Consider the following 14,189-nt stretch of genomic DNA (forward strand, 5'->3'; position numbering starts at 1 on the left):
CTAAAATGTAAGCATCAAAGTTACTTAAGGTATATAATAAAAAAAAAAAAGTAACTTAAAGTAGCTATTGATTCCAACCCATAGCATTTGAAGCAAAACAATACACACTGGTATTTATGAAGTAAATTGAAGAAAGAAATACTTTCGTCAATTTTCTTCTATCAACCATGATGGGAGCTTCAGATTCTATACGGTATATCCCGTGTAACTTTAGATATATAAGAAAACGACAAAAATAAATTACATTGAACTAGAAGAATAAGACTAACCACAAGACTGTAAATAAATAATAAAAATATTCTTTCATTCATTCGTCTGTAACGTAACACCTTATGAAATTAAAATGTCAGAACCCAACAATAACATTCACAGAATAATGTGACAATGCTAACCACCTAATCTATGAAGGACTAAATTCAGGGCTACAGGAATAATGAGGATTGGTATGTATGCTGGGTATGAAAAAAAAAAAAAAAACGACAGCAAAAGGAAGAACAGATATACAAAATTGCTGGGTATAAAAAAAAAAAAAAAAAAAAAACGACAGCAAAAGGAAGATCAGATATACAAAATTTTCACCAGCCCACTTGTATATTTCCTAAGAAGTTACCCTGACATTGCTAGTTTGTTTAGTTTACTTACCTGTACAAGTTTAATGCAACTTTAACTCTGAACTCTAGGAACTTCTGTCATCAGAACTGTTTCCAAAATCTGGAAAATATTCAATTATTGAGCAGAAAAAAATCACCTGCGTTGAGGCCTCCATGTGATAGAAGCAAAATTGGCCATAAGTGTTTCCACGAGCAAGGAATTATGTTGATACTCACCTGACATTCAACCAGTTACCAAATCAAAGGTTAATACCCCTTTCTTTTGCTTCTTCAACAATATTGTTTGCATCACCAATGGACAAAAAAAGATTATAGTAATATTTCCACAACATTATAGAAAATGGATACACTGACAGTGCCTTTTTATAAAACCTCTGGGCTACTGCTTCAATGCCCATAGCATTGTGCAGGAGCTCTGCAGCTTCCACCCAGACAAACTCTGGGGGTATCGGGATGGCATTCATAATTGCATTTACCAGGGTTGAACACGCCCAAAACCATAGACTGGTTGAGTTTAGATCAGAAGAACTGTAATCCTTGCTCAGTAACTTGCAAACAGACATAGCTAATTGAAAGTTGTAAGGAACTACCTCCATAATGCCTTCCACAAAATCCACCAGATGCTTTGGATCACTCGCAATTTGGGGTAAAAGAGATGAATCAAACCATGATTGAAGTATCAAATTTAGTAGAGAACAATCAAATGAAGCTGGCCTTAATATGTTGCCAATGAGATGCTGTACTCTTGGCTTCTTGATGTTGTCAACAAAATTTCTCGTTAGTACCCTAGGGGCCAGAAATGCCTGGGAGGAACCATCCATATATACTTCCAATATTCTCTTGATGGCACCTTTAGGACCATCCTCATTAAAGCTTGATGCATCACAAATCAGAAACATTACATATTTTCTTATAGATTGCTCTAAACCCACAAAACTGACAGTATTCCTAGCCTTATTAACAGCTTTGCATGCTTCTGTTTTATCATTCTGGAAAAAATAATAAACAGACAGATTAAGATATCCAAACATCTCATCCATCTGTTTATGACCAGAATTCAATGAGTCGGAAACAAATTTAGAACCTAATCCTACTAAACCACAAGAACTACCATCGTCAGCAGTATCCATCCCACCATATGGAGGATCCTGCACTTGCCATACAGACTGGAACCACCGGACTGTAATTTCTTTTGAAAGGTCCGTTCTTTGATAATGGATGGCATATGCAATATACTGATTCCAAATGCACTGGATTCCAGGAACTATTTTTGGCCATCTACTAATTGCATCCTCAAATACCATCAGATTATCAACACCAAAATATTGTTTCTGTATTTGAGCTGACACCAGAACCAATTCTATGCAGGAAGGGTATAACTTAACATATTTATTCAACAAATTTCTTAAGCATTCTAAGCTATCAAGAGCAACCATGCATCTGAGATGATTGAGAGCAAAATGTTGAGCATACTTGAGATCAACTTCATTTTTCATTGACTCATTATAGGCATAGCAGTTAATACATTCAACAGCTGTTTCCATAAGTTTAACAGCCCTCTCTTTTTCGTCCTCTGATAAACTGACAAAGGGCCATTCAATGTCAAGGAGATCTTTCTCACATTCAAACTTCTGAACAACAGCACCAGGCAGTTTCCTGTAAATAACTAAGTAAACACAACAAACCCATAACACACATTTGTCAGAAATTGTTAAGCAATTGAGTATATCTGAGAGTGACAGAAAATTAGGTTCATCAGATTTAGTTGTAGCCGGGAAAACTCCATAAGTTAGCTGTATTGCCTTCTCAACATTCCCCGACATGCATAAACAATCCATCATTTGCAGAAACAGATCTAAGATGCATGCACTTTCACACGTTCTGTCTTCAGAAGCAGCAGATGCATGCTGGCAGAGAGCTGAGAGGGCAGAATCATAGGCAGTTAATCGATCATCAAGCTTTCTACGACTATTGATGTACATGAGCCACAGTACATAAGATCCTTCATAGAGCTTAACCTGGTAACATCGGTTCAGAATTCCAAGGTAAATCACATAATCAGTCCTTACACGGAGGGCTTAACATACTAACAAGAAGTTAAAAAGGAATTTAAGTGGAGCCAACGAGATAAATGATAAAAGGCTCTTTTTTCTAAAACAACATAAGGAAATTATGAAAGAAATTAATAACAAAAATAAATTAATGAGAGTGCCACATCATCAAAAAAGTAGGGGACCAAAAAATCCCAAGAATTAGTTAATAGGGGGACCAAAAAAAAGGTTTTCGAAATGAAATGACTAAATGTTCATTTTATGCAAATTAGGAGGACCAAAAGTTCATTTAAGCCTAAAGATTTTTATCTCCTCCATCCATTCACCCATCACGACATCAACCAGCCTTATACTAAAATGATAGAACCATGCACGATGGCCATCAGTATCTAACGATAAATGTAAATCAACAACCATGGATAGAACATCTCTCAAAATTTAGTATTTTTAAATGACAGATTACATGGTGAACCAGTGATTTCAATGTGCAAACAAAAGCAAGTCAGAAATGCATGCTACTCGTAACACAAACGAACCAAAAGGCCTAGCACGTAATTTATGATGGTGTTACCTACTGCTGGTATCGTATCATTGGATTTCAGGGGGTTATGATTAATAGCAACTTCTAGAGTTCCTATATTATAAAAATTTCCTCATTCTCCAAGAAAGAAAAATCCAGAGAATGCTCCATCAATAAGTAGAAAACAAAGGATAACATACCACACACAAGAATGTGTCCTCCTTTTCATTTGGCCCCAAACTTCCGTAGTAAATGAGCAAATAAACTATCAAGAGAGCCACACATGTTGGATCAATCTCCAGAGCTTTTGACAGTACAGATAGAGCCTAAAAATTACAATTATCGATATGAAGAAATACATAAGCAAACTCAAACAAAATCTACAAAGACAGAAAATGCAATCACAACTGTTACCTTTCGCACTCCCCGCAACTTATTGATTTCCTGGTCAAGAATAAGAAGAGCCATCTCAACAGCTTGCTCACTATCAGCCATAGCCTGTTTAATTTGATTCTAAGTATGCAATAAATAAAGGGGATGTTAGCACAAAAAAAAAACGAATTCAAGACATTCAGCATTACAGGTTAATCATAAAATCAAGGCAAGATTTAACAAGAGCTGTTGGCCAGGAAAACTGAAAAAAATTCATATTATAGTCAATTAAAAACAACTTTATTCTAAAACTGAAAATATATGTATACATAAGAAATACTTCTTCGCATTGATGTTCACAAAATTGTGATTTACACTGAGCAGTACTAAAATCGTGAATAAGTATCCTTGCTACAGTTGCAAAATTATAGCTAACACGTCATAGTATATATGTGCATGCACTGATATGAACTAGTGCACAAAATATAAAAAATGGTCATACCCCAAATCCTAGACTTAAAAATAGTGGATTATTTAAATATTCAAAGCATAATATCATAACAAGCATAGAAGTGTGATATGTCAATTCAAGTGCAGAAGAGTAAAAGCTTATTTTGGGAAAAATAAACTATAGGCTAGCTAGCTAATAGCTAATAAGTTAGCTGATTAAAATTAAGTATTCGGTAAAATTACTTGTTCAACCAACTTATAAATATAAAATGACCTATAATAACATGTTTATTTGATATTATATAAACTATTTATTTTAAAATAATTATCATCTTTTATATTTTAATTTATTTCAAATTGTTTACCATTTTACAAATTAGAAAAATTGCGTTTTCAATTTGTTTCTTATATTATTAAATGAAACAAGATAATATAATAAAATGACATTCATAACATTTAATATAAATTTTATTTCTGTTTCATAAATATTAGGGTTGATTTTGTATTTTAATATAAGAGAAAGTAAAAGTGAGAGATAACATAGTAACAAGTTTCAAGCTCAAACAGTAGAAAAACTATAAGCTATTGCAATAATCTCAATTATCAAACAAATATACATTTATTTGTCAATTAAGTTATAAGCAAATCAAATAAGCTATAAACTAGTTTATAGGCCTTTCCGTACAAAGGCAAAGGCATGAACATCGACGAAGGTGGAATTAACATTGTTTGGTCATGCAACCTAATCCACTAGCCAGAAACTTCTAAGAATACTAGGACCAAAGGAAAATTTCATGAAATAATTATTAACTGCTAACAACAACAAAAACATCTTGTTTTACATATTCTAGGTCCTTTGATGGGCATAATAAAATTCAATTGTTAGTAAGCAAGTACTCAACTAGGAGTTTCCAAATCCATCTAATACGCTTCATATTTCTATCATAACTATATAAATGACATAAAATAACCAATAAAATTGAAAAATATTCCTATAAAAACCAAAATAAAATCATATTGTTGATATAAAGGGTATTGAGAGACATATTGAATAACATGTGTTTCAACTACACAACGGAATTTGTTTTTATAGACAAAGAGTATTAAACAACCCTAATTTACAGTAATATTAACGGGCCGGAATACTTACAGCTCATCTAATCTAATTATTTACATTCTAATATAATATTTTAACACTCCCCCTCAAGCTAGAGCATATAAATCAAATGCACCTAGCTTGTTACATATATAACTAATTCTAGGACTTTGCAATGACTTTGTAAAAACATCTGCTAACTGATCATTGGAATTGACAAAGCTAGTGATGATGTCACCCGATTCGATCTTTTCTCTAACAAAATGGCAGTCAATCTCAATATGCTTAGTCCTCTCATGAAAAACAGGATTCGACCAGATGAGTTCACATTTTACTAGTGTCATGGCCTTGTATTCTACCTCAGCGCTGGATCTTGCAACAACATTATGTTTCTTACTCTTCCAAGATATTAAATTTCCTCCGACAAGTACACAATACCCGAAAGTTGATCGTCTATCTATGGGTGAGCCTACCCAATCGGCATATGAGTAGTCAATTATCTAAGTATGTCCTCTATCTTCATAAATGAGACCTTTTCCAGGTGCACTTGTGATATATTTAAGAATCCAGATTACAGCATCCATATGTTCTTGGCAAGGAGAAATTAAGAACTGACTTACCACACTGACAGCAAAGGAAATGTCAGGACGAGTGACTGTGAGATAGTTTAATTTTCCAACCAATCTCCTATATCTTCCCGAATCTGATAAAGGCTCTCCCTGATTGGGTAGGAGTTTGACATTTGGATCCATAGGAGTATCAACTGACTTGGCATTTAATAGGTCTGTTTCTTCAAGAATACCATATCATATTTTCTTTGTGAAATTACAAGGTCATCCTTGGATTGGGCTACTTCAATACCCAAAAAATAACAGAGTTTACCAAGGTCATTAGTCTGAAATTTATTTGAAAGATGTTGTTTTAACTGGAGTACTCCTTGCTGATCACTACCAGTTATAACAATGTCATCCACTATACAACAAGATAGATGCACCCTTGGGTTGAGTGATGATAAAATACAGAGTGATCGGCTTCACTACAGATCATACCAAACTCTTGTACTACCGAGCTGAATCTGTCAAACCAAGCTCTAGGAGACTGTTTAAGACCATAAAGGGACTTGTATAGCCGACAAACCATGGTGGAAGACTCCCCCTGAGCAACAAACCCTGGTGGTTGCTCCATATAAACTTCCTCTTCAAGATCACCGTGCAAAAAAGCATTTTTAATGTCAAGTTGATGGAGAGGCCAATGTCGAATTGCTGCAATGGAGAAAAATAGTATGACAGATGCCATTTTGGCAACAGGTGAGAATGTGTCACTGTAATCCAACCCAAAAATCTGAGTATATCCCTTGACTACCGAACGAGTCTTAAATCGATCAATCTTACCATCAGGCCCAACCATCACTATATAAAGCCAACGACACCCGACTAACGACTTCACATGAGGTAAAGGAACCAATTCCCAAGTACCACTGCTTTGTAGAGCACACATCTCATCAAGCATTGCTTGGCTCCACTCAGGGTGGGATAATGCTTCTCCTGTAGTTTTAGGAATAGAAATAGAAGACAAGGAGGACAAGCAAATGTAATGTAAAGGAGAAAGACGATGATAACACAAATCAATGTAATGAGGAGATGGATTACGGGTGGTGCGAATATCCTTACGAAGAGCAATGGGAAGGTCATGCTTAGGTGGCAGGGCCGGATCCAGAGGCGGCGTGTGGATCTCACGCGCGTGATGGCAGGAGGCGCGTGAGGGTGCGTGAGGGCGCGTGTGGATGTTTCTGATGACGCGACTGAAGGGTTGGCCGATATGGGGTGTACGACGCTGCTGGAGTGGTCGTTCGTCGAAAAAAAATCGTCAAAAACAGTGACGGCAGTGACGACAACAACGGTAGAGCGTGAACAGATGGACGAGGATTGAGAAATCAGCGTATCAAAGGCAGAGAGGGGGAAACCGGAGTTGAGAACACAGTTTGCCGAAAAAGAAAGAAAAAAAATATTCACCGGAGACAGTGGGTCCACCGGGTAGTTGACGATTAGGGTTGTCTCTCAATAGGCTCTAGATACCATGTTGAATATAAAGAGTATTGAGAGACATATTGAATAACCCGTGTGTTTCAACTACACAACGGAATTTCTTTATATAGACAAAGAGTATTAAACAACCCTAGATTACAGTAATACTAACGGGCCGGAATACTTACAGCCCATCTAATTTAATTATTTACATTCTAATATAATATTTTAACACATATAATACAAGAACAAAATAAAATTACAATTGACTCATCGTGCTCACTTCTGCATTGTGGTGTTAGACTTCACAAGATTATTTTAAAAATATAAGAACAAACCAGGAAAATAGTATGATAGATAGAAGCAACAAACCCCAACTCCATTTCTCCACTGAAAAGATAACTGTTTGCTCCATGCCCCACGGACCTCTTTGCATTCATCACCACCAAGTGAAAATGGACCATCTGCAGCTGAACCATTTTGTAGCAAATTCAAAGTAGCCAAAGTGATACTGAAATGCTGCTGCCAGTATTGAGCAATTCTATGTGCAGTTAAAGGTTTATATGCAAATTGATCCGCTTTCAGAACATCTAAACTAACAAGGTATGTCGGCAGAATAGTAGCTTTGTGATACTTGGTAACTTTTCTCACACCATTACAATTTTGCTGATGCAACGGCAATCGATCTTGAGAATCTGTTCAAACAGTATAACAGTCTCTTTAGAGAAGATAATTTTAATAACAATAATATGAAGTGGATAATATCATAATGAATTCATAATTCAGAAATTGTAATTTTTCTATACAGCACTTGTTACAGGTCAATACAAATTCCACATTCTGTCACATAATTTAGCTTCCCTGACATTGAACTGAGTAGAATAAAGAAGCTTCCATTCTTTTAATACTGAGTCCAAGCAATAATCAGATATCAAAAAGTCATTAACTCACTATTTAGGACCAGTCAGTTCTAGAAATATATTTTGTATATGAATAGTGGTTCCCTAATTTCAACAGATTTTAGTGAAAGTAAATCCAAAATTCATCCTCTGCATTTTTCCTTTATTTCGGACAATAATGTCGATCATATCAAAAATCGACCTATGGAGGTAGGTTCCTTTCACACAAGCTCAATTACCAAGACATCGATCCAACCAAGTACCATATTCCCGACATTCATTCAACCTCAAAATATAACTACATTCCTGGGACTGGATCGTGTCAGCCTCAAAATATAACCCGGCATACTTTATTTGAGGTAAAAACATTATTAGCTCCCTAACCAAACAATATTCAGTGTAAAATAGGGCTATATTCTCTTTTCAGTATCAACCATTCATCCTTAATTAACCTAATTATCTCCTATATTGGACAATATTTAGTTCAGCTTCAGAAAAAACCCCAAAAATACATATAACAATCATCACATGGACATGGATATTTTCAGAAAGTTCCATCATCATACAACAAGAACGAAGGCAAAATATACAGGTTACAAACTGTAACTAATTTTTTATACCTGCATTATTAGAATCAGTTTGCTGATTAATGTTTCCATCAGCATAGTCCTTAGCATGCTGCCAAGGACACTCGTCGTTGTTGCATTTTCCTCGCAGCTCATACATGCAAAGCGGCCAAAACGGATCAACTTCAGGACTCCATCCATAAGTCCCTTCTTCTGAGAGTGAATTCCCAACAGTGACAGACATTGAGATTGCCGACATGTTCTTCTTTGCTTCATCAGAACTGAGGCAAGTAGCATTTTGACTTTGATCATCATTATCGTGAGTGGACTTATTTTGATTGGGTAAATGATCTGAACTAAATGTTGACATTTCTCTCAGCTCACTAAATGCACTCCTAAAAATCACAGGCAGAACGTTCACCGGATTAGTCGAGTGATGACCTTGAAAAGGTATTTCTCCTTGATCACCAGAACCAGCACCGCAGTTGGCACTCAAAGAATTTCCACCAATTTTTTGCTGACTTTGAATCTGAGTATCCGGATAGATGTTTCTTTCTTTCCTCTCGATGCCTAAATTTAAGAACAAAATAATCAGGAACATAATGATAAACTTGCAACCTCATCAACACTTAATTAACTACTGCTAACTTTAACTTGTGTTTGACACAATAAAGACCGAGAATCATTGATCTGAAACCTAAATAATTGGTTAATACCTAAAAGTGCCAATATACTGCGATTGACAGAAAAGCACTTCTAGATTTTCTACAAAAATATTTTCAGTTCAATATTTGAGAGTCCTTAATTCCTAGTATCACTGTTTATCAACCTTAAATCTAAAGCATTTACAGAGTCTATGAAGTTTTATTCTTAGGTTGATTAAGATACACACACAGATCAACTCCTCTTTTGATATCAACAGTTCATTAGAAATCCTAATACTCCAATTCAATAAAGTTAAAAAAAAAAAAAATTGACAGTCAACAGCACCAAAATTATTCCATTTACAAATATTATGTAATGAAACTGAGTGAACAGAGAAGAATTTTAGGAAAGAACATCAAATGTGAAGCTAGTGTAGGGCCAATACATTGATTAGAGTAAACAAATTATACAGGTTATCCAAACTATACATTATTATGCTTTGCTAGGATTAAGGAGCAGTATTACAAACTTAAAAAAGCAGGCCTGTGTGACAAAATTAAAAAATAGCAAATGACAAAAATGTTCATCCAAAAAAATTCACCTCTAAGATCATTGTTTTCTGCATTAGACAATGGGACAGAGCCATGATGCACTCGGCTTTTCTCACTTCCAACCTCATTTTCAGCACCTTGTTCAGTAGTCTCAATGTTGTTGCATGGATTATTACTCTTCATGGCTCTTTTCCCTAATCGTGCAAATAATTCAGACCTTAATGCTGCTTCAAGAAGCAAAGAATCCTGAGGACTACCGGTGGAACAATTTGCATTTGATGTTGTATCTATGTCCATTTGTTTCGCCTTGGAGTCTTGTTTTCTATGATATTCAGCATCAAGATGATTAGAAACGTGTCCAGATAGAGAAATTTCTTCATTTTCATTAGCCGATGTGTCAGATTCATTAGTAGGAGAATACACTTCATCCGCAGTATGATTACCCCTTTGAGGCAATGGCTCAGATGTACTAGCATCTGGTTCAGCACAATGTTCAGAACCTAAATTTGCTCCATGTGTGTGATGATAGGAAGTATCAGACTGCCTATTATTGATGCCTTGATTATTAGAATCAAAACTAGGATTATTAATATGATATTCAGCCTGCCTCAGACAGCTTGATGTGGGTATTTCATATCCAAGTTTAGGTAAGTAATCTAGACCTATATCAAGTTGCTGGTGCTGTCCTAAAGACAAAGAAAAGCTGGAATTATTCAAAATCAAAGATCGTAGCTTAGCTGAATACAATTCCCTTTGGCGATAAAGATTGTTGCATCGAGCATTAGCCTCAAGCAAAGACCTCTGAGCTTTAAGATAAGCTCTGTGTGCATTCCTTTCTTCAATTTCACAACTGTGCCTGTGCTCTTGAGCTTCCTTCAGTTCCTTGTCTATCAATTCTTCCATACCAAAAACTGACTGTAAATCAATGCTGCTATGCTCTGAGACATTTGCATTGCCATTACGATTCATAGGAACATCATTGCTTAATGCTTCCTAAGTCAGAGATGAGAAGAGAAAGTGAGAAAATGCAACACAATTCACTACACAACAAAATCAGAGTGATTATAGAAGGTATAGTAGTGGCCTCTTTCAGTTGCTTACTGTTAGTAATTTATTCAGGAAGCAACGTGGTAACCCTGTAGTGCTACACTACTCTGGTGATATAAAGACAACAGAAATTTCACAATGCCAAAGAATTTTAAATTCATACTAGAATGACTGTTAATGTATTGACAAAGGTTTATGATCTTGGCTAATCTATGGCCTATTATTAACTACAAGTGAAGTGTTAGGAACCCAAGAATTGGATTCCAAGGAAAGAACACTTTTTTACTAAGAAATATAAAAGACTAATATGAGAGGAATCTCTCTCCAAGGGTTTCCCCTTCACAATAGAGTTTCTACTCTATTCACAACTTTACAATAGTCAAACGATTCCCTTTCTAACTCCAAAACCGCCTTATTTATACATGATAATCCTGACTACCCCATCAACTAACTAACTACCTCATTAATTAATACGTCCCTGGCTTACTCCATAACTCAAATCCTAACAAATTCACCCTTACCCTATATCCTAACAGAAAGTTTGTGCATCACTTGTGAATCAAATCATAGGTCATAGTAAATTACATTGTTCAGTCATCCATAATTTCTGAAGAATTCAAAATGGTAAAAGAGAAGGCAGATGAACTATGGTTGGTTAGCAAGAAAAACAATATCAGACAGTTTTCAGTAAAGTCACCCAATTAAAGCAATTTTCATGTATAGAGAATTATGACTTACTATCAGCTATTAAACACAAATACGAAATACAAATAAATGTATGAATAGAAAATTATAAACTCACTAAATAAGTTGGCACGCTGTTGGAAGGCATATTTGCTGGCACTGAACTTTGGTTGAAAGCTGCACAAGGGTCAACCAACCTGCTACTTTTGTCAGCCTGATAGCAACCATAATTGACATCGCCTACAGAATATGATTAGACTATGAGATTATTACAAGAAAAGGACTTAAATATGTTTAAATGACAAATATTTGGACACTGGTGGAATCAAGCAGCCAGTTTTATCATACTTAACTAAATCATCTAAACCAAAGAAAAGTTCCGTAAGATTAGAAAACAATATTTTACACATTATCATGACATTGCAATATAATTTGATATTTTGACCAAAAAATATGGCATCAAATTTGTAGTAGCACTTGGAAGCAGCCTTACATAAACATGTGATTAGGAAAATGTAATGAGACAACCGAATGATACAAGCTAATGAATTATTGAAATGAATACACAAACACAAAAGTAATCAAAACATATTTTAATTTCTAAAATCCAGATGAGTACAACAAAGTTTCTAAGTGAACTTGTTCACCAAAATGTGGACGACACGGACAAAATAAAGAAAAATATTTACCTTCTCTTCTACAAGGCATATTCTCTAATGAGTTGCCAAGATGATTGTCAGGCTGCCTTTGTGATATGACTTTCGACTCTCCTTTACATGATGGAATCTCCTTTTGGTTATGATCAACCTTGTTTCTTTCCTGAGGATAAATGTTCCCACACAAAGAATCTTTTGATGGTAATATAGATTTTACAACGGGAACTTGCTGCCCACCAACAGCTTGAGGTGTATCATGAGATGTGTTGAGTTTTATGCGCTTCCTATCTGGTTCTTTCAGCTCCAATTGTGCAGCCCCTGAGGAAACTGGAATATTTTTCCTACCTGTGTCATTCTTCAAGTTCATGGCATTCTGATTCTTACCTAAAACTAAAGCAGATTCCTTATGTTGCTGGGCTGCTTTCAACTTCAGTTCACTTTCCCGAAGTGCAATCTGATGCCGCAAATCCTGAAGTTTATTGTCATTTGATAATGCTCCTTGGTCACGCTCTCGGCTAGCTAAAGTTTTGTTCATTGGATTCAAATTTCGAGCTCGTGGTCCTTGTCCCAGTGACCAGGATCCAGCGCCCTTAGAATTAGAACTAGGAATTTTGGCCACTGATGAGATAAATGTGCGATTCATAGACAACTTCTTGGGAATTTCCTTGTGCAAACTTCTAGCATTTTGTTGTGACTGTAGCTTGTTTGAATTTCCCAAGGATGAGATAGGTCGCTTGACGTTTCTTTTCAACCCGGAAGGATTACCTTTATTTTCAATGTCACTACCACTGTCATCATCAGAAAAGCTTATTACTAGATTTTTATCATTGTCTACATGACCAGTCCATGGAGAAGATTTAGGGGGTAATTGGTTCTTTTTTATGCTCTTCAGTGAAAATGGTTGTATGGCTGTTCGCGTTTGTATATTATTGGAGCTTCCTGTAAAACATTTTCATAACGCTCCATAAATTGTACATGCCATTAAAATTAAAATGGCTTTTACAGATGATTACATTCACATTTTGACTAAAGAAGAAAAAATTTACTAGATGCATGTAGGAAAACACCAAGATTATATTACGAAGAAAAATACAGTGAAAAAGCCATGCCCAATGCATAATATTAGAGCACCATCTATTCACACACATGACATACCGACATCTTGACACAATGAAGATGAAGATGAAGTTTCCAATTCCATAAACCAAGACTAATAAGAAAGTAATGATGCCAGATGAGTGATGATCAATTGCAGAGATCAGTACAAAACCAAGTTCAATTGACACTTCGACAGTTAACAGGACTTACCACCTTGAACCCCTTGGGTGCTTTGTTGCACCAAAGGAACAGAACCAGACCCTGCAGCAAGGGTGGATTGCACTGTAGAGCCATTAGGATTTTCCTGGTGAACAAAAATTACTCATTAACAAATCCATATCAATTGAATTAAATTTGCAAGAACAACACATTCATTCCACCACATGCTTTCAAATTTAGGCACACTCTTGTTTTTCATTTTCTACTGTTTAAGCCTCCATAAAAGCATAAAATAAAACCCTACACACCAGTGTTTGCAAAATAAACTAAACAAAACAGATAGTTGTAGCATCAGTTGTACAGCAGATAAAGTTGCTAGTTCAGATTAACCGCTAAGTTACTCAATAACAAACCATATCATTTAATTTGAATTTACAACAACAAAGCATTGATTCCCCCACATGCTTTCAAATTCTAACACCCTCTCATTCTTCACTTCTACTATTTAAGCCGCAGAAGAAGCATAAAACCCCACACCACACTGGTCACAAAGAGAAGCTAAACAAAACCAATTGTCGTAATATCAGTTCAACAGCTAATAAATATGCAAACTAGTTCAGACTAACCGCTAAATTACTCATAAACAAATCCATATCAATCAAATGAATTTGCAAGAACAACACATTGATTCCACCACATGCTTTCAAATTTTAAGACGCTCTCATTTTTCACTTCAACTATTAAACCCAGAAAAGCATAA

The 14,189-nt window shown here is 35.5% G+C and overlaps 1 protein-coding gene across 1 annotated transcript in view; it reads right to left on the bottom strand.

Moving 5' to 3' along the window:
- Positions 1 to 516: 516 nt before the first annotated feature.
- The window catches only part of LOC101514217 (uncharacterized), a 14,599-nt gene continuing 926 nt past the window's right edge, over positions 517 to 14,189 (bottom strand). The window contains exons 2-10 of the mRNA XM_004492042.4: positions 13,481 to 13,574; positions 12,206 to 13,111; positions 11,635 to 11,756; positions 9,836 to 10,778; positions 8,644 to 9,159; positions 7,497 to 7,819; positions 3,597 to 3,695; positions 3,383 to 3,508; positions 517 to 2,629 (exon numbers count right to left, since the gene is read on the bottom strand). Of these exons, the coding sequence (XP_004492099.1) occupies positions 851 to 2,629; positions 3,383 to 3,508; positions 3,597 to 3,695; positions 7,497 to 7,819; positions 8,644 to 9,159; positions 9,836 to 10,778; positions 11,635 to 11,756; positions 12,206 to 13,111; positions 13,481 to 13,574 (4,908 nt within the window). The 3' untranslated portion in view covers positions 517 to 850. The remainder of the gene's footprint in view (positions 2,630 to 3,382; positions 3,509 to 3,596; positions 3,696 to 7,496; positions 7,820 to 8,643; positions 9,160 to 9,835; positions 10,779 to 11,634; positions 11,757 to 12,205; positions 13,112 to 13,480; positions 13,575 to 14,189) is intronic.

The sequence above is a fragment of the Cicer arietinum genome, chromosome 3 (assembly GCF_000331145.2).
Source record: "Cicer arietinum cultivar CDC Frontier isolate Library 1 chromosome 3, Cicar.CDCFrontier_v2.0, whole genome shotgun sequence".
In the NCBI taxonomy this organism is placed as follows: domain Eukaryota; kingdom Viridiplantae; phylum Streptophyta; class Magnoliopsida; order Fabales; family Fabaceae; genus Cicer; species Cicer arietinum.